Raw genomic sequence first — 26,649 nt, forward strand, 5'->3', positions numbered from 1 at the left:
AAACACTAGCCCCCTCAACAAATAACACGGTCTTCTCGTACGTGGCTTTCTGATTTAAACTAAGTGTTTTTCGTCAATTTTCACCAGTGCCATTTTTTATAGTCCTATAATCTTTTCTTCGATTCGCAGTTTCATTAATTCATATGGTTTAAAAATTTAAGTAACATTTAATTGTATTTCCATATATTTCTATTGTATTCAACATAGATCGTGCGGAAAAAAAATAGTGTAATAACAGGTATATTTTTGTAGTGTTTTAACGTGTACATTTTTAAAGTGTGTCAAACCTTAAAGTTTTATTACAGTATTCTTTCAATAACATTATAGGTACCAATGTTTCTGAAACAGATGAGCATTTCAACAATTAATCTGAAAATCAAAAAATTAATTCGTTGATTCAAATAGAGTTATTACATCGATATCATGTACATTGTTCATTTAAAGAGAGAGAGAGAGAGAGAGAGAGAGAGAGAGAGAGAGAGAGAGAGAGAGAGAGAGAGAGAGAGAGAGAGAGAGAGGCAGCAGCAGCACCGCAGATTATTAGTGTGACATGATCTATTCTTATCGGATACATTCATTACCCAAAATCAATATCTTATTTATTGTTTACTTTAAGAAGTGGCATGTGTATTGAAATTTCGATTTTTAATCAAATGACATAAAAATATATACCTTGTTATCGTTATTTTTTATTAATGAAATAGACAAGGACACATTATAAAAAGAGATGCTTTTATCATCCACATTCTGGTGATGACATCGCTTTTAGAAGCATAGGCTTTTCAAAAAGAGTCCGTGATTGAGCAGTAGGATTGGCATGAACAGAGTTTCTCAAATGTACCCGCGAGGATTTGCTAGCTAACAGGATTATATTTTTCGGAATCGGACGGAAATGACTGATTGTATAAGATGCTTCTAGAATAGAATGTAGGCCCGTTGAGACAGAAAAATCCGAAACTTTCTTACTGTTGTTTCTACAGCATTTCCGGCATATAAGGTGTCGTAATCGTTTATGATAACTCTTGTTAAATATTGCAATTATTACTGGCGTCATAAAACAACATAGCATTGACCAAATCGTCTTGAAATTTACTAATTTAGACGACAAGCAGTCAGTCATATTTACTTTGACCACAAACCAAATTGCTTCCGGTATGCAAAAAATCAGATATGCAAAAGCAATAAAAAATAGCGATCTCATTGCACGCAAAGTTTTGAGTGGATTTTTAGGCTGGACATTCGACAGAACTATTGGTACGGTTGCTACTGCGAAAATACGATGCCGAAATCTAGCTTCTCTCACTATGATGCATAGGGCAATAATGATCACCAAAGTAGGAATAAGCGTTGACATGATCGTGAGAGTCAGCACATGAATTGTCCATGACAACCCGGAAAACATGCATAAGGATTCCTGAGCGTCAAAATGATAACTAATGTGTTCAATAAACGGAATACACGCAATCAGACAACTAATTATCCATAAGCAAAGAATTACAATTCCGGTAGAATAAGACGTTATAAGGCTGGAGTATTGAACAGGTTTATAAATTGCAATACATCTGTCAACAGACAGCATAGTAAGAGATAATGTCGCCGATATTCTTCCTGTTGTCATAAAATATGCTAGCACATGACACAACGATGAATCTGGAACCCAGTTCGCAAACAGATTTGCTACAGCAACAAATGGCATTTTGAAACACCCATGGATAAAGTCACTAAGTGCAAGTGATGTCACAAAAGCATTTGTGCATGTATGAAGACGTTTTGTGCTTTGTATTACGACTACCAGCATAAGATTGCACACTATTGTTAAGATTGCAAATAATATGGCAAATGCTGCAATTGTGTAGTCCGGTTTAGAAATTAAATGTTCACAAGCTGAATTATTCATTCCAATGAGAGAGCAAAAACCGCTGTGGAACTCGCTGTCGCTCAGACAAGATACTTTTATAAAAAAATTAATCTGTTATCTTTCTGGATATGTGTTGTAATCATTTTCTATCTCTTCCTTTCATTTCAGTCGAAATGTTCCTTCATTGCATCTGGTTCATACAATCAGCAAACAATGTATGGACGTACATTGAAAATTGGTTAAAAGATACTTTTTGTAGTTCATTGCATTCCGAATTTATTGCATTTATAGGTCGACAAACATCCTGTTATACCATTCAGCTGAAATAATAAGGATATTATAATATTATTGATTATCAATATTGTTACAATTTTCAAAACAATATAAATAAATGAAACACAAACATTGACGTTATGTCTTGTGTTATAAATAAAGATTAAAAACGAATACCAAAAACACGTATTTTGAAATGGTTAAATTTGACCCCTCAGCTAGGCATCTGCTTAGATATAGATATATAATAATCCTTGTATGGGAATCATGCGTTTGCATATGCGTCTTTGCGTTAAAGAAACCTAAATCAAATGTCCGGTACTGGAATAGTGCGACCCGAAAAATAATCCTTACAAAAAAAAAAATTTAGGGGTCAATAAATGACTCTTTGGGAGTCCATTTTCTAAAAAAAAATTACTACTACTCCCTATATTTCCAATGAGTTTTCAGGTTTTCTGCTCGATATATCGGTTGACCCTACGTACTGAACCTATTTAATTATCTTCTTAATTGTTTTTCCCTTGAATGTGCACCTAGTGTTAATCATGCACCATTCAGTCGTTATAAAAACATATCATCTCATCACCAAGTAAATTGCCTAGGAAAATATAATATCAGCACATTTTACAACATTATGATGGAAAAGAAACATGACATTGTGTATCATCAAAGAAACACTCAAGCAGTATAATAAGCTACATGATAAGATTGGTTGAGGGTAAAACAGTATAATAAAGGTTTAACACTAATACCGAACTCCAAGGTAAATTTAAAAGGGAAAAGTCCATAATAACTCACAAAATCAAACGTAAGACTTCATACCATAACAACTGACAAAATCAAACGTTATACTTGATACCATAACAACTGACAAAATCAAACGTTAGACATTCATACCATAACAACTGACAAAATCAAACGTTATACTTGATACCATAACAACTGACAAAATCAAACGTTAGACATTCATACCATAACAACTGACAAAAATCAAACGTAAGACTTCACACCATAACAACTGACAAAACCAAACGTTATACTTCATACTATAATAACTGACACAATCAAACGTTATACTTCATTTCATAATAACTAACAAAATCAAACGTTATACATCATACCATAGCAACTGACAAAATCAAACGTTAGACTTCACACCATAACAACTGACAAAATCAAACGTTATACTTCATACCAAAACTGACAAAATCAAACGTTATACTTCATACCATAACAACTGACAAAATCAAACGTTAGACATTCATACCATAACAACTGACAAAATCAAACGTTAGACTTCACACCATAACAACTGACAAAATCAAACGTTAGACATTCATACCATAACAACTGACAAAATCAAACGTTATACTTCATACCATAACAACTGACAAAATCAAACGTTAGACATTCATACCATAACAACTGACAAAATCAAACGTTAGACTTCACACCATAACAACTGACAAAATCAAACATTTAGACTTCATACCATAACAACTGACAAATTCAAACGTTATACTTCATACCATAACAACTGACAAAATCAAACGTTATACTTGATACCATAACAACTGACAAAATCAAACGTTAGACATTCATACCATAACAACTGACAAAATCAACCGATATACTTGATACCATAACAACTGACAAAATCAAACGTTAGACATTCATACCATAACAACTGACAAAATCAAACGTTAGACTTCACACCATAACAACTGACAAAACCAAACGTTATACTTCATACTATAATAACAACTGACACAATCAAACGTTATACTTCATTTCATAATAACTAACAAAATCAAACGTTATACATCATACCATAACAACTGACAAAATCAAACGTTAGACTTCATACCATAACAACTGCCAAAATCAAACGTTAGACTTCACACCATAACAACTGACAAAATTAAACGTTATACTTCATACCATAACAACTCACAAAATCAAACGTTAGACTTCACACCATAACAACTGACAAAATCAAACGTTATACTTTATATCAAAAACTGACAAAATCAAACGTTATACTTCATACCATAACAACTGACAAAATCAAACGTTAGACTTCATACCATAACAACTGACAAAATCAAACGTTAGACTTCATACCATAACAACTGACAAAATCAAACGTTAGACTTCACACCATAACAACTGACAAAATCAAACGTTATACTTTATATCAAAAACTGACAAAATCAAACGTTATACTTCATACCATAACAACTGACAAAATCAAACGTTAGACTTCATACCATAACAACTGACAAAATCAAACGTTAGACTTCACACCATAACAACTGACAAAATTAAACGTTATACTTCATACCCTAACAACTAACAAAATCAAACGTTATACATCATACCATAACAACTGACAAAACCAAACGTTATACTTCATACCAACACTGACAAAATCAAACGTTATACATCATACCATAACAACTGACAAAACCAAACGTTATACTTCATACAATAAAAACTGACAAAATCAAACGTTAGACATTATTCGTTTGATTTTCCTGGCATTATGTTGTCCTTTGGTGTACCCAAGGTAGGTGATGAAAGTCAACTTTGACTTGAAAAAAAATGTTTTATTCACATAATTATCTATGTTATGATGGGAACAGAAGTAAAATTGCTTTAACAATATCTTTACTAGACTAGAATACACGATTTCCATATTAGCGATAACGATTCTACAAAGCGTTTATATCGCTTTACTGGTTTAAAACTGGGAAAAACTAATCACAGAATGACAGGTGCATGTACACAAACAAACTCAAAATCTAAAAATGACGCCTTAGAAACGAAAATAGCAGACACAGATATCTTATAAAAACTGCAATAAATTGTCTGGCAATATCCCTGTACGGTAACAAAAGAATTATAAAACAGATTTTTCTTGTATTCTTTTAGCAAAGCCTGACAATAATGTCTAAAAAAGAAATGACAATTATGGAAAATCAATGCAGTGTCTTTATTCTTTTTACAATCAGTGCATACAATATCACTATAGGGATCGATCACTATTAAGAATAATGGTCTAGGAATCAAATATCACATCGATTCATTAAAAAGGAATAAAGCATTTTTTATATAAGATAGCGTGACATCAGTACTACGAAGTTATTACAGTTCATATGAAAATACATCAACAAACATCATATCTAAGAATTCAATGTGTCAAGCAATCTTAATATACACTCTATCTAAGAAATGTCACCTGTTTATTGTTGTTAAAAAATGGATGTTGGCATCTTGATGCCTTTTGGTTTTTTTTTCTTGGTGTGTTGATGCGACAATGGCATACACCATTCACCACTACACCATTATTAGTTAGATAGTGTGCTATTGACCTAATACGATATATATGGGGTCAATCAATTCCATATATGAAATTTACTAACCCCATATCTACCGTATTAGGTCACTAGCACACTATGTGGCTATTAGACTAGTGGCCTATCAAAGTGATGAAGTCTTCAATATCAAGAACTATTTCCATTCGTCTATACAAAAACAAATGCCAGCAATAACAACTTGTTAGCTTTTAATATGTTTTCTGCATTTATTTCAATCGTTCATCATCAATTTCTTCGTCTGTTGAAACCTTTCAGATTTTTCCTTAACGCCGTGTTGTTTTTACAAAGGGACGTAACACCACTTCTAACCATGTACTGAAATAAACTAATACTAACCTCATATGAAATATACATGGTCTCCACGCGGTCGCTTTTAACCAATCATATTCTTAAAAATGTATTAGAGGTAAGATAAACACCATTACATCATAGCGTGACATCTTTACTACGCTGTTATTATGCATGTTATAGTTCATATGACAATACAGCAATATACATTATATCTAAGAATGCAATGTGCTTTGTTGGTTTAAGTCATATCTTTTTATCTTTTATTGTTTGGTGTTTAAAGTGATAATGGCAAACAATTGATTGTTTTTGTCTCGCCTGCGACGAAAGTCGCGGAAAGCGAGATATAGGGGTGGCTTTTCTGGCGACGGCTCTGGCGACGGTTCTGGCGACGGCGTCAACAATAGTTACGTTTTCTGCTTAAGTTAGTTTGATAGGAACTACTTGTGATTGATCATTGATATTCAACAGAAAGTTGCATTACTATCAGTACATATCAGTTTGATGACTATTTTGAGGCCTTGCCCCCAAGGACACAGTCCAGTGACTTTGAATTAGTAAGCAATTTTCGATGTTAAGATTTCTGCTAAAGTTAGTTTGATAGGATCTACTTGTGATAAATCAATGATATTTTGTATGAAGTTGCATTACTATCAGTACATCAGTTAGAAGACTGTTTTGAGGCCCTGTCCCCCTAGGATATGGTCCAGTGACTTTGAATTAACTAGCAATTTTCATTGTTAATGTTTCTGCTTAAGTTAGTTTGGTAGGATCTACTTGTTATAGATCAATGATATTTTGTATGAAGTTGCATTACTATCAGTACATATCAGTTTGACAACTATTTTGAGGCCCTGCCCCTCGGACATGGTCCATTGACTTTGAATCAATTAGCAATTTTCAATGTTAAGTTTGTCTGCTTAAATCAATATTGAAAGGAACTACTTACATTAAATAACGATATTTTCTATTGCTTGTTGAGCTTTTTGAATATTTAAAATTTAACTGTTGAGAATGGTAAAATGCCGTAATACACGAGATATAGTGGTGGAATATGTTTCTCTAATGATTTTTATACGATATCTTAACAAAGTATATCCTTCCTTTTCATAGATTTGCAGAAAGTCGTGTTCTTTATATGTGACGTCATCAGGCATGGTCGTCTTTTTTTTTGACGTTACAATAGGAAATTCAGTAGAAATCAAGAATATTTGACGTCATAATTGAATGTTGAGAACAAAGTTTTCTCACGCTGATCAAGAAATGTGCAAATAGCATGAAAATTAGAGAAAATGTTAATAATGATAAAATGCTTTAACTAAAACACTGTCTCGTACACATGTGAAAGAAGAGGTAAACATATATAAAATACAGTCACATCAGATCATAGAAAGAAATAAAACAGCTCTAAAATACTTTGAAACAAATAAAGATACATTTTTAGTACCTTTTTATTGCACTATACTAGTAATCCTTTCATATTACTCTGGCTTGTGTTTTTTTCTGATATTTTTACTAAGATAGAATTACATTGAAATAAGTAATTGCATTCATTACCAATAGCATTCGAACACATATGACATACCCTCTCTTCTTTAGGAATATTGTTCTACCTAACCAGCACTACTGTAATTTTCATATTACAGCATCTTAATTAAGAAATATATTCACGTTCGATGATCAACATAATATCTTTGTTCAGTAGTGATAAATAGTTTCACTTTTAGTGTTTGAGTGTTCTTGCGTTTGTTTGTTTGTTTGTTTGTTTGTTTGTTTCATGTCACGTAGTGTTGTCATTTTAGCGGTATTTTGAACATTGTCATATTAGCGGGAGATTTGGCTAGATATAAAACCAGGTTCAACCCACCATTTTTTTCTTTAAATGTCCTGTCCCAAGTCAGGAATATTGCAGTTGTTATCAGACAGTCCATTTCTATGTATGTTGGCGTTTGCTTTTGTTGAAGTTCAGTGTTTTTGTTGTTTCGTTGTTTTCCTCTCATAGTTGATGTGTTTCTCTCGGTTTTAGTTTGTTACTCGAATTTGTTTTTGCTTAATCGAATTATGACTATTGAACAGCGGTATACTACTGTTGCCTTTATTCATCCCTTCAACCAACCATGCCCTTTTTTGTACACACTACGTAGTCTAGTTCTATTTTCCGTTCTCAACATTGGACTTTGTTGTTTTGCGGAATGGAAAATCAATCAACCATTCCTTCATATCATCACAAAATGTTATAATTTAGAAAGGACAGTACACAGCCATATCAACTAGCAATACGCGACTGCTCCGAAAAGAGGTCGACAAAAAACCAAAACAACAGCATACCGCATTGTCAATGGTTCTGGAAAAAATGTTGTAAGCTAAATCCAGTTTAACATGCGTATAAACATCAAGACATTTGTCATAAAAGTGAAATTTAAAATAAACAAAACAATTTTCGTTTAATAATAAAAGTGATTCTCTTACCTTTACACTATTCCTGAATTTATTTTTTTCTGAGAATTATAAATACCATTAACTGTCTATTCCATACCATTCGATAGTCATCTATCCTCTTTACTAAATGAAGCATAAAAACACATCATCGTAAATCATTTTCTCTGTTTGAAAATGACAAAATCGATGAAACATTGACTTTCAACTAATAATTTGCAATATACCTTACAACAGGTAAAAGAATGATTGTCTTGGTTCAATATAATACTAGTACAAAAGAACTCCCATGTATAGGTGGTTCTCAGATGACAACCTTTACATTTATATTGATTTAAGAATCTTCATTCATTGTGCACGAATTTATTAGAATCATTTTAAAAAGAAAATGTCATCATTCCATGTTTTTTTGTTGTATAAGAATTTAATGGAAATATTTTGAATATATTATTATAGAATCTACATTCATTGAACAAGAATTTCAGAGAACTATTTTGAATATATCATTACAAACTGTTCAATCATTATACAAGACCTTAATAGAGTTATTTTGAATATTTCATTATAGAATCGTCATTTCATCTTATAGAATTTTAATAGAATTGTTTTGAATATGTCATTATAGAGTTTTCATTCATTGTACATGAATTTCAGAGAATTATTTTGAATATAACATTATAGAATCGCCATTCGTTGTGTACAAGTTAATAGAATAATTTTGCATACGTCATTCATTGTACAAGAATTCAGTAGAATGATTTTGTATACGTCATTCATTGTACAAGAAATAAGTAGAATAATCTAGAATATGTCATCATAGAATCTTCTTTCATTCAAACAAAAATTGATAGAATCAATTTGATTTTGTTATCAGGAGAATCTTCATTTATTGTATAATAATGATAATAATAATTCTTTTTTTAAAGAGGGTTTCACATTTTGCTATAAGGCTATTCTTCTATGAGGCCTTCATAAGAACAAGAATTATTTAGAACAGGTCATTATGTTGATCAATTAAGATTTCCTTTCATGTTCTTTTAACGTTCATGTAACAATGTCTTTATTGCTCATTTGCTGTTACAATAAACTAACTTAACATCTTTAACTTTGTATTAGGATTTAAACCAATAAATAAAAAAATAACGCTTATTAAGTTTGATGCGTCCGAAGTGCTTTTCCTGGGTGAACCTTCACCAGGAACGCTTGGACCAAATATTTGAAAGTAACAGATGTATAAATACTTGAGTAGCTATGTAACCAAACGGGACCTACAAATAATAGTACTGCAAGTTCAATTTCCCTAAGAACTAAAACCAATTTACGAAGCTACTGTTCGTAAGGATGAAAAAATCTGTTATAGATAAACAGTAACATATGGGTTTCATAGGAGGCTTCAAAAACATATTTATTGTCCTACCTTATTTCTTATTTTGGACTAATCGTTATAAGAAAGTTTAGGAACTTGAAAAGCACAGGAAACTTACATGTAGCTAAACACAATAAGAAGGTAACCTTATTCATGTTATAGCTTGCAAGCAAATGTAAAACAAACCAATTGAACGACACTACATACAAAGATCTAGTATCGTTGTTACCAAAATAGCATTTTCCTGAGGTATATTGGACATTATTATTTCAGAAAACAGAATGAAAATGTATAGTTTCTGTCTTGCATATTTGCATAATGCTTTTGTACCTCTTACATTAAAAAAAAACTCCAACGAAAATCCAATTTCAGGCTTTTTAATTAGTAGTGGACAAGAACCTTCCCCAAAAAGGATGTTTTGTTATATAAAATCAAAGGCAATGACGATAAAGTAGGTAAAATATCCCTGAAGGTTACAAAGATTTGTTTAATAATTTCTTTTTTTTTCTTTATTTCCTTTTCATACTCATTATCACTTGCTTTAATATTTATTCGGGTTATCTTCTTAATCACTATACAAGTTTCTTTTACCCACCAGAAGCATTGCATATTGGTCAGGATTGACAGATCAAGGTTCAGACGTAGATGATGACGGATATACATTTGAGGAAACAGTTGTTTGCTGCTGTTCAAATCTCATAGATACATTAAGACATTACCAATTATAATAAAAAAACCAACTCCTGAAGGAATTGCATCAACTCAAAAAGGTGCGAGACCAGGTGCGTCAACAAGGATTGCATGCACTAACAAACATCTTAACCCACACTCAGTCAAAATGTCATAATAGGGAGAGGGCCTCGGTGGCCGAAGTAGACGAACTACTGTATCACTAGCCAGTCAACACTGAGGTTGAGAGTTCGCATCCCGCACGTGGCAGGTGCATTGGACTCCAATCTTAATCGACTAGGATGATCAGTTTTCCTACCGAAGGTCGGTGGTTCACTCCGAGCACTCCGGCTTCCTCCACCAATAAAAATGACCGCCACGAAATAGCACAATAGTGTTGAAAGTGGCTTTATACACCAATCAATCAATCAATCAATCATAATAGGGAAATAGACACCATCGTTAGATTTATAGATCAGACGACTATTCTGGTATGTGAAGGAATAAGACGGCAAACACCTGTCGCTTGTGAGTTGAGACAAACACATCTCGCATCGGCCAACCAAATCATGTTGATGATCGTACATTAATGAAGTGTCAATTTCAGGTCTTTCATCCTCGTTACTTTTTCGACCAGTTTTTGTTTAAGCAGTACACCCCTGTCAATGAAATCCGGATAGTGTGAATATGCACGAGCGTAACGTATCAATTCAGTTATTTAAATGGCATACGATGGACAGAGTGTAGTTATGCTGAGAAATAGGATGTTGACAACTGGAAAATTTAAACCATCACAATTGTCATAAGTTGTAGTTAGTAGTGGTACATCTGCGTCAATATCGAGGAAAAGATGAAGACATGAAGCAGACTTTCTAGTTTCCGGTTGAAGACCTAATCCAAACTACCCTGAGATATGCGAGATGCAATCACTCACTGAAATGTGGATCATAAAGTGACAAGACACCATCAATATATTCGAAAATTAAATAAAAGAACTTTCTAAATAAAGGCAACAGTAGTATACTGCTGTTCAATAGTCAATAACCGATTAAGCGAAAACAAACTAAAACCGAGGGAAGCACATCATCTATAAGAGGAAAACAACGAAACAACAGAAACACTGAACTGCAATAAAATCAAACGCCAACATACATAGAAACGGACTATTTGATAAAATAGGTTCGAGATGTTCCTGTAAGATTGTGCTTTGTCTATATACCATTTTGTATTTCTTTGTTGACATATATGTTTGTTTTTATAGTGATTAAGATTATAACACAATATTGACTACTGCACCCCTATATTTAACATTTTTACCTATTGTGTCTGTTTGTATTGTTGTCAATATAATAGAATTTTATGCGACTGTCATACAAGTGAGAGGTTCAGCTAGCTATAAAACCAGGTTTAATCCACCATTTTCTACATAATGAAATGCATGTACCAAGTCAGGAATAAGACAGTTGTTTTCCATCCGTTTCGTGTGTTTGAACTTTTGATTTTGCCATTTGATAAGGAACTTTCCTATTTTGAATTTTCCTTTGAGTTCGGTATTTTTGTTATTTTACTTTTTGCATAACTCTGCTTTTTGTCGTTTTTGGTTTTAATAGCGCTTAATGTTTGTATTAGATTTAGGACTTTCAAATATTTTTGCATTGATCATCTCCGAGGAGACATTAATTGTCGGAATGCGAATCTGAACTGCTGCAGTAAAATTGGTACCGTTAATGTTATAATGGTATTCTATTTTTTAACGAAACAACATGTGGAGCAGGATCTGCTTACCCTTCCGGATCACATCAGATCACCCCCATATTTTGGTGGGATTCGTGTTGCTCAGACTTCAGTTTTTTCTGTTGTGTTTTGTGTACTATTGTTTGTCTGTTGGTCTTTTTCTTTTTTAGCCGTCAGTTTGTTCTCGACTTATGAGTTTGAATGTCCCTTTGGTATCTTTTGCCCCTCTTTTTACATGTGAAAGACAATTAACACAACAATTTAAAATATATGACACAAAATAAACTTTTGTGAATGTTATCAATTATAATTCATATTAAATATATTTTCATCATTGCATAATTATTAAAGCTGAGTTGTGTTCTCATTCAAAATTACTTCCTTATCCAGTTTGTTTTTCAAGACTTTTTTCTGTTTCCCATTGATAAATTTCCTCATAGCTTCCCGTTCCTTTCCTGTTAATTGACCAAACTGTCGAAGAATGGCATTATCTTGTTCGATTTTATTATTCTGACCTTCTATCACATCGTTAATTGGAATAGCTTCTCTGACTACTTGATCGAGATCGAGTAATCTTTGCCTTACTCTCTTATTTCTCACCTTTTCTATCATACATTGTATTTCCTTCTTTTTGTTTTCTTCGAATACATATTGATAGTCTTCGGTCCTGGCGGATATTCTGCTATCTACAGAACCCGACCTTTGCAAAACTTGAATGGCTAGGAGCAGATTTGCTATCTCATCAGGTTTTTCTTTGATGGATGTGGTTGCAGTGATATGAATCAATGTCGATATCCGATGGTATAGCATACAAATAAATTGAATACACAGAAGAATTCCAAAGACAATGGTGAAGGTCACAGATATCGGTTCAATTGACATACATTCGATTTTTATTGAGAGAGTATCGCTATATGCAGTAGTCTGTGTCAAAGCGTAAATTAAAGTAACCAGAAAGGCGTTTATAAGAAAGAAAAACAAGCAACATTTGTTCCGTAGTGCTATTAGTTCTTCTTTTATCATCTTCTCCTTTACATCATTTTTCTCTAGTGGTTTCAAATATTTTTCAATTAGCTGTTCCCAAAACGTTTCTTCTTCTTTGGTTAATGGCTTCGCCGTTTCAAAATTTACAGTCTTTGTCTGTGTCTCTTCTTGAATTTTGTCATTATGAATTGTTATCCTGACGTCAGTTACAGATACTTTCGTTTCCTCTAAATTCGTGGTATTTTCTACTGAAAAATTGGAAGAACTGTATATAAAAAATGACGTAAGATGACATTCAACATGAATCAGGTATTTTGATTGGTAAATAGTTTTATGAATAGATGTTTTATAGCTTGATAAAACTAACAGTATTTGGACCCGATCACATTTACCAGACTACTTTTGATCGATTGCGTTGCTTGTTTTTATTATCTTCTTTTATGCTAAAAATAAATTGTGGAGATGGCCCGTATAAATCAACAAAATAACTTTTCCAACAATACTAGTTTAATAATTGCCTATTGCCTAGAGTTATAACAAAACCAAAAGATGTGCCTGTAGTGATTTTGCATATTGAATTATTACTCAGTATCCTTTCTTCTCCTTTACATAAGCTGACTGAGGGATTGAACTACGAGTAGATATTTGAGTACACAAACCCATCACTGTATTGTTTTTATTAAGACATTCGTGCGATAAAATTGATTCACAATTTTCCGTTTTGAAAATATTTAAAACGGTTCAAGGTCTACATACTATCTCCTATCTATCCTCTTATTTTGTGGGAGCATACTCAGTAGTTTCGATTTTAATTTACTCGTTAAAACACAGAAAGCAATTTTCTTGGCAGACTATAAAGCCTTATTCTTAACGTGCATCTTCATTCTAGGGATTTGCAACTGGACATTAGGAAACCATCATTCACCTTAAGATTTTGAAAGAGTTGCTTCAATCGTTGGTTTTCCGTGAAGTGTTTTGTCGACTTTCGTTTATTTGTTTGGTTATTAAGTGTGTGTGTGTGTGTGTGTGTGTGTGTGTGTGTGTGTGTGTGTTGTTTGTTTTGTTGTTACTGATTTGTGGGTTTTAATTTCCCCTCTTTTATCTTTTTTTTCACATATTTTCATTTCGATCAAAACGTCACAATTCATTAGTTGTTCTTTTGTTAAATTGATATACCGTCTTTATCATCGATTGATTGCAGCTTATGTTCACCATCTGAAGTCCTTTTGAGTTCATGTTCAAGCGACTTTATTCTGTCTAGTATTGTCTGGTACATAATGTCCTGCTTGTGTATTCCCCCCATTGGACACCAAATACACCTGAAACAAAACATCTAACTCGTCGGAATAATTAAAAAAGAAAGGGGGAGTGTCGACAGACACACTATTTGAAGCCAACTTACGCTATCTCTTGAGGTCAACTTATGGTTGAGAACAAAACAAACGAGAAAATTTTAGCCCTCCAATTGTGGACTTTACATTTCAATGTAGCAAAATTCAAGCAGCACCTGTACATTTCTCTTAGCTTACATGATATTCTAGAACTTGCATTTCATATTATGACTTGCATGATATAGTGTTGCTGCTTACAAGGAAGCTATTGAACCAAGAGTTTAAAGCGGTAAATTTGAAATCATCCCATCACGACTTGACCATTATGGAATATCAGTCTCACAGATGACGACGGAAATGTTCCAGTTGTTGTAACCACAATCCCGTCATCTTTTTCTCAAATGTGACCAACCGAATTAGATTCATCACTGGGTTTGTACTTCTTTTGGCAACACGGCAGGTGCCACATGTGGAGCAGGTTCGGCTTACCATTCCGAAGCACCTGAAATCAACCCCGGTTTTTGGTGGGGTTCGTGTTGCTCAGTCTTTCTATGTTGTGTTCGGTGTACTGTTGTTTGCCTTTTCATGGCATTGTCAGTTTGTTATCGACTTATGAGTTTGAATGTTTCGTTGGTGTCATTCGCCTCTCTTATACGAACGTCATCAAAATATTATACCTTGAATTGTACCGAATCTTATTATGATATAAGTAAACTAACATGGATTTTTAATAAAATTCTCGATTCGGGGTCTTACAACAGCTGAATACTTAAAGAACGATGCCTTAAACTATGCTTTATATTGTAAAATTTTAAATTCTAAAAATCTGCCAGTGTCCTTTTGTCTTTATGTTCAGTACCAGTAATTTCCTTTTTATTTTGCTTAGTTGAAGAACCAGTGTAGAAAATTGTAAAAGAAATGGTTTCAAAAAGACATTAACCCATATTTTTTTCGTATGAAGAAAACGTCTTAACGGAATCCCCTATACATTACGAAAACATATTCGATCTTATTATGTAGCCTACCTTAATAGGAGATCATTTGGATATATCGAGACGCAATTGTTTATGAAGCGTTGCAAAATAAAAATGATTTAAACCTAGCACATGGTAGCTACAGATCATGCAGTATCTTAAAAATGAGAAAGAGAACCAGCTTGCACTAGAACAGAACTCATATGTGATCGATCATCTATTTTTTATCTTGTAAATGTGCCATTGACGAGTTAACCCTGTTTTATTTGGTAGTTTACCATGTCGTGAGGGTAACAAGTTACCATGACGAATGCCTATATCCATGACTTAGTAATGCGGACATTAACATACCTAAATATTTTCCCAAGCGATAGTGTGTATCCTGATTCTGTGTCTTTCATTTGGTTCTCCGTTTTGTTTTTTTGGACGACTGGCTGTTTAACCTCTCGTGTTCCCCAAGAAACAACGTGCAGGTTGCCAAGTGAATACAGTAATAACAACATTGACATTGATGGAATGGAAACAAAATATAAAATTCCATGCATGATGCACGAGAATTCCTAAAAAAATACATAAATTTTAATATATTACTGGAGATGAGGCTTCATAGAACAAAATGCCCATAGATGTTCCAATAAGCTTCCAAAAAAACACAATGTAACAACTCATTTTATCAAAACGAGCGGTCAAATATCAAGAAGTAAATTGATGTTCTACTACTCTGGATTGTGAATAATATAAATCTTGAATTACTGAACAATCAGAAAGCTATATGTATGTTTTAACTACGAAGTTAAAATACTTGTATGAACTATTTCTATTGGTTCACTCTTTTGAAATTGATCTACGTTTTCTTTCACTTATGCAATGCTTTTTCTTTCAAAGTCTTTTACGAGTTTTTAAGATAGTTTTTAACTATTGTTGCATCTTCATCTTGGCTAATGTGTTCTAAAGACCATGTGCTGTTCAAGATAATAATACCTTTGGGTGTAAAAACGCTGAGATGATAAACACTCCTGCCACGAAGCATAGGAAAACTGTAGTGACAGAACATAATTCTTCTTCCGCCGCTTCTTTAGTGATACCTACCAATACCAGTAACATAACAATGGAGTAGATTGCTGACAAAATCCCAGCAAAAAGTAACTGAAAATGATATTTTTATCTGAATATAAGTGTGGACACAGATCGGTGTGTATAGTATTTGTTTAATTTGTGTTAGTGTGTTTCACAGTGTTATCTCCACTGAGTTTATGTATTAGTTTTGCCGCACAAAAATAGATTGCTTCAAGACAAGTGTAACTGTTTGTAATCTTTAATTGCACTTTTCATCTTAAGAGCATCTGAAAAGTCTGAACATAAACACGTTAAATCTTGAGATATTTTCTTATTGTTAATTCTCTACTGTTCAGAAACTTTGCTTATAGTCAAACTAGTACTGTTTAGCTTTTCAGGCAACTTTGTATGTTGTTGTTTTGCACTGGTAAACATCTACTGAATAATCTGAAGAAAGAACGTACCGATTTTTTTTTTACTGCAAGTGAAGTTTCTAAGCAGTATGGATTTACAGCAATGGGTGTCCAAAAATTGACTGAAAGACCGGACATGTCTCACTACTTATTGTTCTGTTCGGTCTTCCGGTTCAAAATCGACTTATAAGTGGTAGGAAATAAAAAATAATAAACAAAAATCTTAACCTTAACTTCTATTGTTTGTTTATCCCTTAGCAAGCAAGAATGCCAGCAAAATAAATTGCACCAAAATCCTATGCAAACCATACCTGATATAATGATTACAAGATTGTTGTTTTAAAGAAATATAACGAAGTCAAAATGCCTTCATGTATTAGATTAAATAATATTGAAGGTCGGTGGTTTTCACCGGGCATTCCGGCTGCCTCCGCCAATAAAATCTGACTGTCGCGAAATACAATAGTGCTGAAAATGGGATTAAACATGCATCAATCCATTATGAAGATGATGCCCTCTTTCTTAATAATATGTTTAGTGATAATGCTGATTGCATTTATTCAGTAAATTTAACTATATCACAAATACAATTAAATCTGCTATATGAACAAAACTTTAAGACAAAAGAGATGATTCCATTTTTTCCGTTTGTACTTTTGATTTCTGACCAACAACATGCAAGCAGCACCTACATATGAAATGTATAAAGCATAGGGGAACACACATATTTATACAAAAATATATGTCACAAATAACTTCAAACATATTCTACCAATTGCAGCATAGCGACAATTATTATCCCTTTCCTCGAATCACCGAATGTTGACTTGCTCCATCGGTTACTTCTTTCCACGGAAACCACGTGATGAGCAGGAACTGCTTACATTTTAGAACATCTGGGTTAACACCCTTTTTTTTCATTTGGTTCATGTTGCACAAGGTCTATGTGTTATACTTTTAAACGCTGATATTGTATAATTTTGTTAGACTTAGGGTTTGGGTTTCCCTTGTAACTCATCCTTCTTTTTCGGGATTAAAGGAATCTGCGGAAGGAGGACAACAAGGACATCTTATACAAAAACTTTATTATACCACAATGAATAATAACAAACATTTTTTTTAGATAATTCAAAATGATAAGAACATTTTGGGTCTTGGAAATATACGATAAAACAATAGTCTTTCAGACTTTATGCATAAACTTACTTGTGTTTCTGATTTTGTGAATATGCAAGACAACATAAACAATCCAACAGGAATAAGGTTCAAAATCAATGACAGCCATGGTGGAACAGACGGAAATCCTACTATAATGGCGCCCACAATCATCAAAAAAATAGTTCCGGGGGTAAGCAACGATGATATAAACAGAAACAGTTGGTAGGCCATATAAAGGGTTGATATACTTTGATTTTGTGTCACAGTAGCTCGACAATCTGTTAACAAATCTAAGATGTTTGCCATTGTTGACGGGGTCCAGCGCCGACGTTGATTATAAAACTCATTGAATCCTTCCGGTGCATAGGTCAGTGCATCACTTTCAGCACAGTATTCAACACGGTGTCCTTGTTTCAATAGTAGTGTGCACAGCCATCGATCTTCACCTGAAATAAAATTGAGAATGGAAATGGGGAATGTGTCAAAGAGACAACAACCCGACCATAGAGCAGACAACAGCCGAAGGCCACCAATGGGTCTTTAATGCAGCGAGAAACTCCCGCACCCGGAGGCGTCCCTCAGCTGGCCCCTAAACAAATATGTATACTGGTTCAGTGATAATGGACGTCATACTAAACTCCAAATTATACACAAGAAACTAAAATTAAAGAAGATACAAGACTAACAAAGGCCAGAGGCTCCTGACTTGGGACAGGCGCAAAAATGCGGCGGGGTTAAACATTTGAGATCTCAACCCTCCCCCTATACCTCTAGCCAATGTAGAAAAAAAAATGACAATAATACATAAATAACAACAGACTACTATCAGTTACTGACATGCCAGCTCCAGACCTCAATTAAACTGATTGAAAGATTATGTCTTCATCATATGAATATCAGGCACAATCCCTCCTGTTAGGGGTTTAGTATTATACCATCATAAAATATATGAGAAGAACATAATCCGTGTCATGCCAACAACTGGTTTTAGAATAAATATGTTTAATTCCGATGCAAAGACCATATAAGTGAATCAATATTAAAGCCAAAATATGCAATCTTTAATGACCTGACAATAGTATCGTAACTATATCCCTTCTTAATAAGTCTGTTTAAAGGTTTGGTTAACTTTTGAGGTGAATACTGATATTTTTGTGCTTTGTAAAGAACATTACCATAAAAGATTGGATGTGAAATACCCGAACGTATAAGATGTCTGCATGAAAGGTTATTTTCTTGTTTATTACTTTTAAAACCATTTGTATTTCAAAATTGAAAATGCAAATTAAAATTCTTAATAAAAAAAACTTTCACAAAACGTTTAAAAGTACAATGATACACTTCAAACCGTTAATTAAAAAAACAAGACTGAAACATAACGGTTAACTGCAAAAATACAAACAACTGACTGTTTAACAAAGAAATATATAGACCTTAGCATAATTTGATATTGAGTATTAGGCACAACAGCGACTAAAATGTGCATGAGAATCGAGACTAGATAAAGACAATAAAACCTTGAAATAACAGTGTAGGTTTAATCTTTAAAAAAACCTTTACGAGTAAAATTAAAAAATATATGAGCCTTGCGTTTCTGTTAGAATCAACAAAAAATGATACAACCGATTCATGAAGGTGGCACTAGAATTGAAGGGTATTCAGTATAACTGGATATTGCTCCCTGGTTTAAGTGGCTTTGGATTAACAAAGATTACGTTTGTATTCTTAATTTGTTGTTTAAGGAATGACTGTAATATTTTTTCTGTCTATGAAGAAATAGCATCAAAAATGTGGTGTACACTGAATAACCCGCGTAGCGGGTTATTTAAAAGTGTGCACCACATTTTTCATGTTATTTCGAATAGACAAAACAAATATTACAGTCATTTCTTATAATTTAATTCTAAATTCCATTTTAAACTGGAGTAAACCATGAAAAAACGTTGATGACGTCACGGTCACATGACAAAATTATGTCTATGAGCTGATGAACAAAACAACGTCAGCCAATCAGAAGACGCGTTACATCCAAAATTAAATTATTGATATATATGCCGCACATTCTATATCATATCAACAGAAACAAACAAACAAATATAACGACAGTGGTAAAAAATGTACCATAGCGTACCAATTTAGAAAAAAGTCCATTTTTTCGATCGGTTATGTCGCATTTGGTTTTAGACCTTGTAAATAGGAGACTTCTTAGTATGCATTGTATTATTTTTTTCTTCATTTAATTCAATGTTACCGTACCTTGATCGTACTGTATGAAATGCCTAGCTTCAGATGGTTCAGTTGTATACGTTTTCAATACGTCCATTACTGCAGAGCCTCGGAACAAACTGAAGCATCCGGGACTACACAGTACACATCCAATAACATGTTCGGTTGCCTTTTGAAGCCAGTGGCTGACTGCATATTCAAATTTTTGATACCACACAAGTGGACCTACGTTGGAGAAAATATAATATGATGTTAAATATTCTTACAGTATAATACATTCAAAATTTGCCTGAAAGAAGTACTAATCTTCGAAGTATCTTAAATAAGAAAAAAATATATTTGTAAAATTGTGTTATGTTAAGTACAAGGGAACTTCCATTAAATTAAAGATCAATCCATACAACGTGCATCTGTTCACTTTACATTACAACGTTCAAAAACCAATAAGATAAAGTATTTAAGATGTAATTTTGCATATATATTGAAGAATTTTGAAATCTGTGAATTCATCATTATTCGTGGGATACGTATTCTCGTAGATTTTGTGGGTAAACGTACACCAAGAATTTAAATATTCAACCAAGTATACTTTTTACAATATTTGGTAAACCCAGGTGATCAAATATCCACGAAAAAGTATGTTTTCCTCATTCAAGGAAAATTGGAGCCATAAAAAAGATGAATCCACAGTATGTACTTCCTCGTAACGGTAACGAAACCATGCAATGGTAGTGGTCAGACATCTCTCTAAATTGAGTTAACTTGAAAAATAGGACTTATAGGGTTAAGGTTAGGGGGTTGAAAACATAATTTGTGTTATAGTATCACGCTAACAAGTGATAATGTACAGAAAATTGCGTATCGATAATCATGATGAATTATAATTCTAACCGTGGCCAATCGGATGAATTCTTCCACATGCAGCTCCAACCATTGGATTTTTTCTCATTCGACGGACAAGATGCATCACTGCTTCCGGTTGAAAATCTACATCGCCATCTAGTGCCAGTAAGAAAGTGTTGTAGGAATTATCAACAATTCTGTCAATTTTATTAGGAAGTCGATAACTGAGGAAGTAGTACATATACATCACCTTTAAAATAGATAACTGCAAGTAAAGCTAAGAAAAGTATAGCGGAAAGGAGATTTCTGAAGTAAGGACTAAGTTACGGGAATTCTACATTGACTATGCTCAAGGGTCCAATTTTGTTGCAAGCCATTCGAAGCTTTAGCAGTATCATTGATATACAATATGTGTTCTTATTAATTATTTGTCATGAACAGAAATTCTGTTTTCTGAACATCAGAGAATAAAAACTGCTTCAAAATATATTTTTGTGATTTTTGTTGGACATTTACGATATCACCAATTGTGCGCGCCACATATTCAATGCCACTTAATGTTTATCGCTTTTGCCATAATGGTTGTGATTTTAACCATATCTTTATATAATTTCATCACTGATATAGGAATATTTGTTGTAAGGGTCTATCTCTGCGATGTTGAGAAATTTGTTCCAAAGAGTTATACATCATGCGTCAATTTTAACAACTGATATCAAATAGGTCACTCAACATAATTATGAACTATTGTTCCTGTCAATTTAAATTTATATTCAATGACAGGTCAAGTCCTTAACATTATAATATCAAGTGGTCTTAAACTTTGACCTTAGACTATGGTATATTTTGTTGGGTTATCATAATGGTTAGCTACTGTACTAAATATTTTTGCTGCAAAGTGGCGAAAATGTTTCACACATTACCTGACTCCATCGTTTTTTGTGTCGAATTTTTGTTTTGTCTTTCAGATGACACACAAGAGAATTTCCTCCCAACAATTTCCAAGTAAGTCTTCCTCCGTACGGCGTCCTAATCATTTCGTATTCTTCAAGTTGTATAACAGTTCGATGCACTGCACTTTAGTAAATGAAACAATTTTTTATAATTTTGAAATATGATTTAGTCAAAGTCTCCATGCATATTGAAAAATGTGATATAAGAAAAGAAATCAAAGATACAGGCTAATCTATGTAAATTACTTTAAAGTGGTACATAACACTACAGGGAGATAACTCTGTAACAATCAGCTGAACGTTTTAATCACGTTGTTTTGTTAAGGAAATATTAAGATTCTCAATGATCAAAATTAGTGTTTGTCAAACTGCTATGTATCCAATGAAATTTTTCCGATACAGTGTGTGGTTCAAATTTTTTGAAATTTTTATATTTTTGCCAAAGGGTCAAAGTAAATATTTTGTCAAAATTTTATGAAAATTAAACGAGCCAAATTAATTTAAGTCAAGTTGTTTGGTACCACCTCAAGCTTACAACTGAACAAAAACGAACAAATAACCTGGTGTGTAAGTAATTGTAGTGCATTACGATCTTCATTTGTTTTATCATTAACTTTTTTTTGTAAACTAAAAGCAAATAAGGGGTGAATCTGCATATGTTGTAGCTACACATGCTTAAGTTGGTCAGGGAAAATTGATGTTATAAGTTATATATGTATAAAACAAAGACAATCTTTAAATTTTATAAACAATTAAATTATGGCAATGTTTATATAATAAAGAACATTCCACATGATACCAGTATGTTGGGTTGATGTACAAGCATTAATCTGATACGAGGGTGTGGATGGGGGATCCTTCTTTACTGTATTATTTAAATTTTTTAGTTCATGCTTCTCCTTTTTTATATTTTTGTCCCATTATTCTCTATTTTTTTATATTTTAGCATCCACTTATTCTCTATTCTTATTTTTTGGTTCATTTTTCTCTATTTTTTTTTTTTTTGCCCTTTAATCTGCACTTTTTTTCCATTCTTCTCTATTCTGTATACCCCATCCAGACCCTCTTATACTAATAACCAATATATTTATGAGACAGTTTTCATTCCTTTTACTTTTATATAACAACTTACCTCGCAGCTGTATCCATTACCTTGATCAAAATTTTCACATAATCATTTACATCTGGGAAATCTTGATCTATCCTCGGGCTTTCAAAAGCGTCATCAAAAAAGATATGAGCTACAAATACAATAGTGAAAAGTACACAGTCATGCATATTACAATAAGATGTTGTAGGATTGCCAATGAAAAATCTATCCACCAAAGATCAAATAACTCCGAATCTGCATTCATTCATTGATATAAGTACATATTTTATAACCATAAGACGTTGAAGTTAAATGCCATTGGGTGTTTTACCATACAACTGGAGATAAAGAACAGCATTAAAAGCACTGTTCCTTTGTGTTTGTTTTGCTGTGTATGTACTGATCTTGTGTCATGGATGGATACCCCATATCCTTTATTTATCTATTGTCATTCCGTTTATTCATTGTTTTATTTAGAGGAGAAAATAAGAAAATTTTGTATGTTTGCCAATGAGGCAACTCTCCACCAGAGACCAAATGACGTAGAAAATAACAAGTAAGACTGCTTATTTTTTTTTCAAAATAAAAAAAACGTAATCTTATTTTATTTATTTCAACATACACGCCGTCTGCGTCGTTTTGGTCTCTTGTCTTATACTAGTTTTGTGTCTTCTTTCCTATTTATTTCTTTCTTTCTTTCTTTGTTATATGGAAGAATATTCTTACATTTTCAGATCACCTGATTTCACTTAAAGTCTTTGGTGATTTTTTGTGTTGCCGAGTTCATTTGTATGTACAAATGTCGTGATGGTTATTTTTTCCTTGGCCTAGTTTGTGTTTTGTATTTGTATGTACAAATGTCGTAATGGTTATTTTTTCCTTGGCCTAGTTTGTGTTTTGTATTTGTATGTACAAATGTCGTAATGGTTATTTTTTCCTTGGCCTAGTTTGTGTTTTGGCCTTTTGAATACGATAGTATGCAGTTTTTAATAGAGAGGGTAATCTACCTGTATGCAGTTTTAAACTATCTCTTATTTTCTAACCTTCAAAATCGTAGTCAAGGAGGTTGTCTTTATCTACATTGGATTGTCTAGCAGTTTTTATCATGTGGTGGTGTTTATCCATTCTACAATACAAATTTTATTTTCTAAAATGTGCATTTTAACTATTAGCAAGAAACGAAAACCATCAAAAAAAGATTGTGTGTGTACTTTCAGATTGTATCATTAACTCAGTAGTCAGTGCTTCGATACTGACATGAGTTTTAACAAACTTCCAACGCCCACAGGCAAAGTTGACCTTTGATGAAATCGACTATTTGTATGTCCCTTTTGATCATACAGCTCTTTACGAGTTTAGATCTTACACATCATTGGCAATCAAATGTTTCGGTTTGAGCGTTTCTGATGAAGGTAAATACAGAGAAGCGGATCGGACGTACGAAAGTAATATAGTGTTATTTTCATTGTTCATTTCCCGACATTACCTTCTCTGCTTGGATATAAATTTGACCAATAAGAATTATGTTATAATGTATCGTTCAATGTGTAAAACATGACTGTAAGCTCATAATAATTAATATGATGACCATATTTGAAAATAAAACGAAATATTAACCTGTTATACAAATAAAAACAAATATGCCCTAAATAATTTAATTCGCAATATGCACCTTCGAAAATTTATTTCTCGTCACCAAATATTGGAATTTAAACCTGTTTAAGAAAACTACCCCTAATTTCAAGTCCAGTTCAGAGGCGGAATAAGGGGGCGGCATCCCACATTATGAAGACATTACGTCCCACTCCTAACGTTGCCTTACCCCCCTTTTTTTACAACCCTGGATTCGTTAGTACAGTTAGTGTGGATCGAATCCGGGTTAATAGTATCGCATTCTACGTGTGAACTTAAAGATTATCCGAATTAACACGAGGTTGTTTCTATAGTAACACATGCAGGTTTCGTCATTCGAAATCAGAGGTGTCAGACCATGGACGAGTCACTAAAATCAGCTGTAAGCCTAAACAATGCAGTATCACATTGAGCAATGAAGAGACAACGGATTACACATATTTTGTAAAACAAGGGAAAGAAGATGGTAAGTACCGGTTTCCATTGAAATACCCAGCGACCAATTTCACATAAAATCTTACGACAAAAAATACTTGTAAATAATAAACATTTTAGCTTTCAATCAATTATTGTTGTCAGATTCTTTGTGAAAAGAGCTCCAGGATTGCCGATAAAAAATTTAAACTTTGAAAAATGGGACGGTGAAGCAAAGAATGTCAGCACAAAGAATGTAGCTAGTAACAATGTTGGTGCATACGTTTCTTTTTTGTTTAGAAGGAAACCCCGGAGTAGGTTGGATTTCAGGTATGAACAGGCGTAATTAATTGGGGATAACTATCTAGGGTTGGACCCTGGGCAGATTTCAAAGTGTGTACACGGTATTAGACAAAATTGCAGAAAATAGTGTTTTTAAAAGAAGAATATATGAGAAATAAGGGGTTTGCAGTACAAGAATTTTGAAGATAACATAAGACAATAACTGTTTCAATCTTAAATGTATTCAACATTTCCTATATCGACACAGATACGCAATGCCGAGTCCGGTTTCTTAATTTGAAAAGGTTATTCATCTCAAAAGGAAGGAAATACAAATAGATAACATTTTATAACAACACATTTCAATCAATGGAGTATCATTCTATGTTGCGTTAAAAAGAGCCGGAATATACCAAAGGGACAGTGTACAAAACACAACATAGAAAACCAGACTGAGCAAAAACGAACCCCACCAAAACCGTTGGTGATCTCGGGTGCTCCGGAAGGGTAAGCAGATTCTGCTCTACATATAGCATCTGTAGCATGTGTCGTGTTGCTCATTTAAGTCAAACTTATGTGATGTTACATTCGAGGAAGAAGAACACGGGATTGTGGGTAATATTATTTTTGATTTGGATTATCCAGAACAATAGATATAAGAAGATGTGGTATGAGTGCCAATGAGACAACTCTCCATCCAAGGCACAATTTGTAAAAGTAAACCATTATAGGTCAAAGTACGGCCTTCAACACGGAGCCTTGGCTCACACCGAAAAGCAAGCTATAAACGGACCCAAAAATGACTAGTGTAAAACCATTCAAACAAGAAAACCAACGGTCTAATCTATATAAAAAATACTAACCTGAATATTGATTTCAATAGTTGCGTCATTTCTATTTCTGTTTCATGCCACATTGTGGCACAAGCATAAATCTTTGACCGCTCCTCTGGTTTGTTGCATTTGTCATGTTTTTGGTTGGGTCTTTTTTTCTCTTTTTCAAATCTTTTATTTCTCTCCTAAAACGGTCGTATTCATTACATAAATGTTTCATAAGAATCCATAACTTTGATTTGCAGACCACACTAGCGTGGCATTCAACAATTATGTTTTTCTTCCAAATAAAATGCATCACTTAGGACTGCACGAGCTCATCATGCCAACAATACATAGAGACACAACTAAAAGATTGATTTAAGTCGTATTTTGATGGTTATAGCATAACAAATGCAAATATAAGTATTGCATTTTTGTTATTTTAATTGGATGTTAAAGCGTTGATCTTGCGAA

At 33.2% G+C, this 26,649-nt stretch overlaps 2 protein-coding genes across 5 annotated transcripts in view; both read right to left on the reverse strand.

The window, feature by feature from the left end:
* Positions 1-690: 690 nt before the first annotated feature.
* On the reverse strand, positions 691-8,397 carry LOC127719069 (melatonin receptor type 1B-A-like). Its single transcript, XM_052225116.1, has 2 exons — positions 8,269-8,397; positions 691-2,178 (listed from the first exon to the last, which is right to left on the reverse strand). The coding sequence occupies exon 2, from the start codon at positions 1,895-1,897 to the stop codon at positions 737-739; it is 1,161 nt and encodes a 386-aa protein (XP_052081076.1). The 5' UTR covers positions 1,898-2,178; positions 8,269-8,397; the 3' UTR covers positions 691-736.
* A 3,874-nt stretch (positions 8,398-12,271) lies between these two features.
* The window catches only part of LOC127717908 (chitin synthase chs-2-like), a 31,544-nt gene continuing 17,166 nt past the window's right edge, over positions 12,272-26,649 (reverse strand). For 2 of the 4 annotated variants that reach the window (XM_052223771.1, XM_052223770.1), the window contains 11 exons: positions 26,224-26,378; positions 24,076-24,158; positions 23,075-23,183; positions 21,913-22,066; positions 21,038-21,239; positions 20,177-20,371; positions 17,969-18,366; positions 16,275-16,439; positions 15,645-15,853; positions 14,165-14,307; positions 12,272-13,236 (listed from right to left, as the gene is read on the reverse strand). In XM_052223771.1, coding sequence (XP_052079731.1) covers positions 12,350-13,236; positions 14,165-14,307; positions 15,645-15,853; positions 16,275-16,439; positions 17,969-18,366; positions 20,177-20,371; positions 21,038-21,239; positions 21,913-22,066; positions 23,075-23,183; positions 24,076-24,158; positions 26,224-26,378 — 2,700 coding nt within the window. In that variant the 3' untranslated portion in view covers positions 12,272-12,349. The other 2 variants (XM_052223772.1, XM_052223773.1) reach the window with 2 other exon arrangements.

This window comes from Mytilus californianus, unplaced genomic scaffold, assembly GCF_021869535.1.
Source record: "Mytilus californianus isolate M0D057914Y unplaced genomic scaffold, xbMytCali1.0.p SCAF_10, whole genome shotgun sequence".
NCBI lineage: Eukaryota > Metazoa > Mollusca > Bivalvia > Mytilida > Mytilidae > Mytilus > Mytilus californianus.

Bases quoted from the DNA above. Each gene is read 5' to 3' on its own strand.
- LOC127719069 (XM_052225116.1), bottom strand. From the start codon at position 1,897: ATGAATAATTCAGCTTGTGAACATTTAATTTCTAAACCGGACTACACA.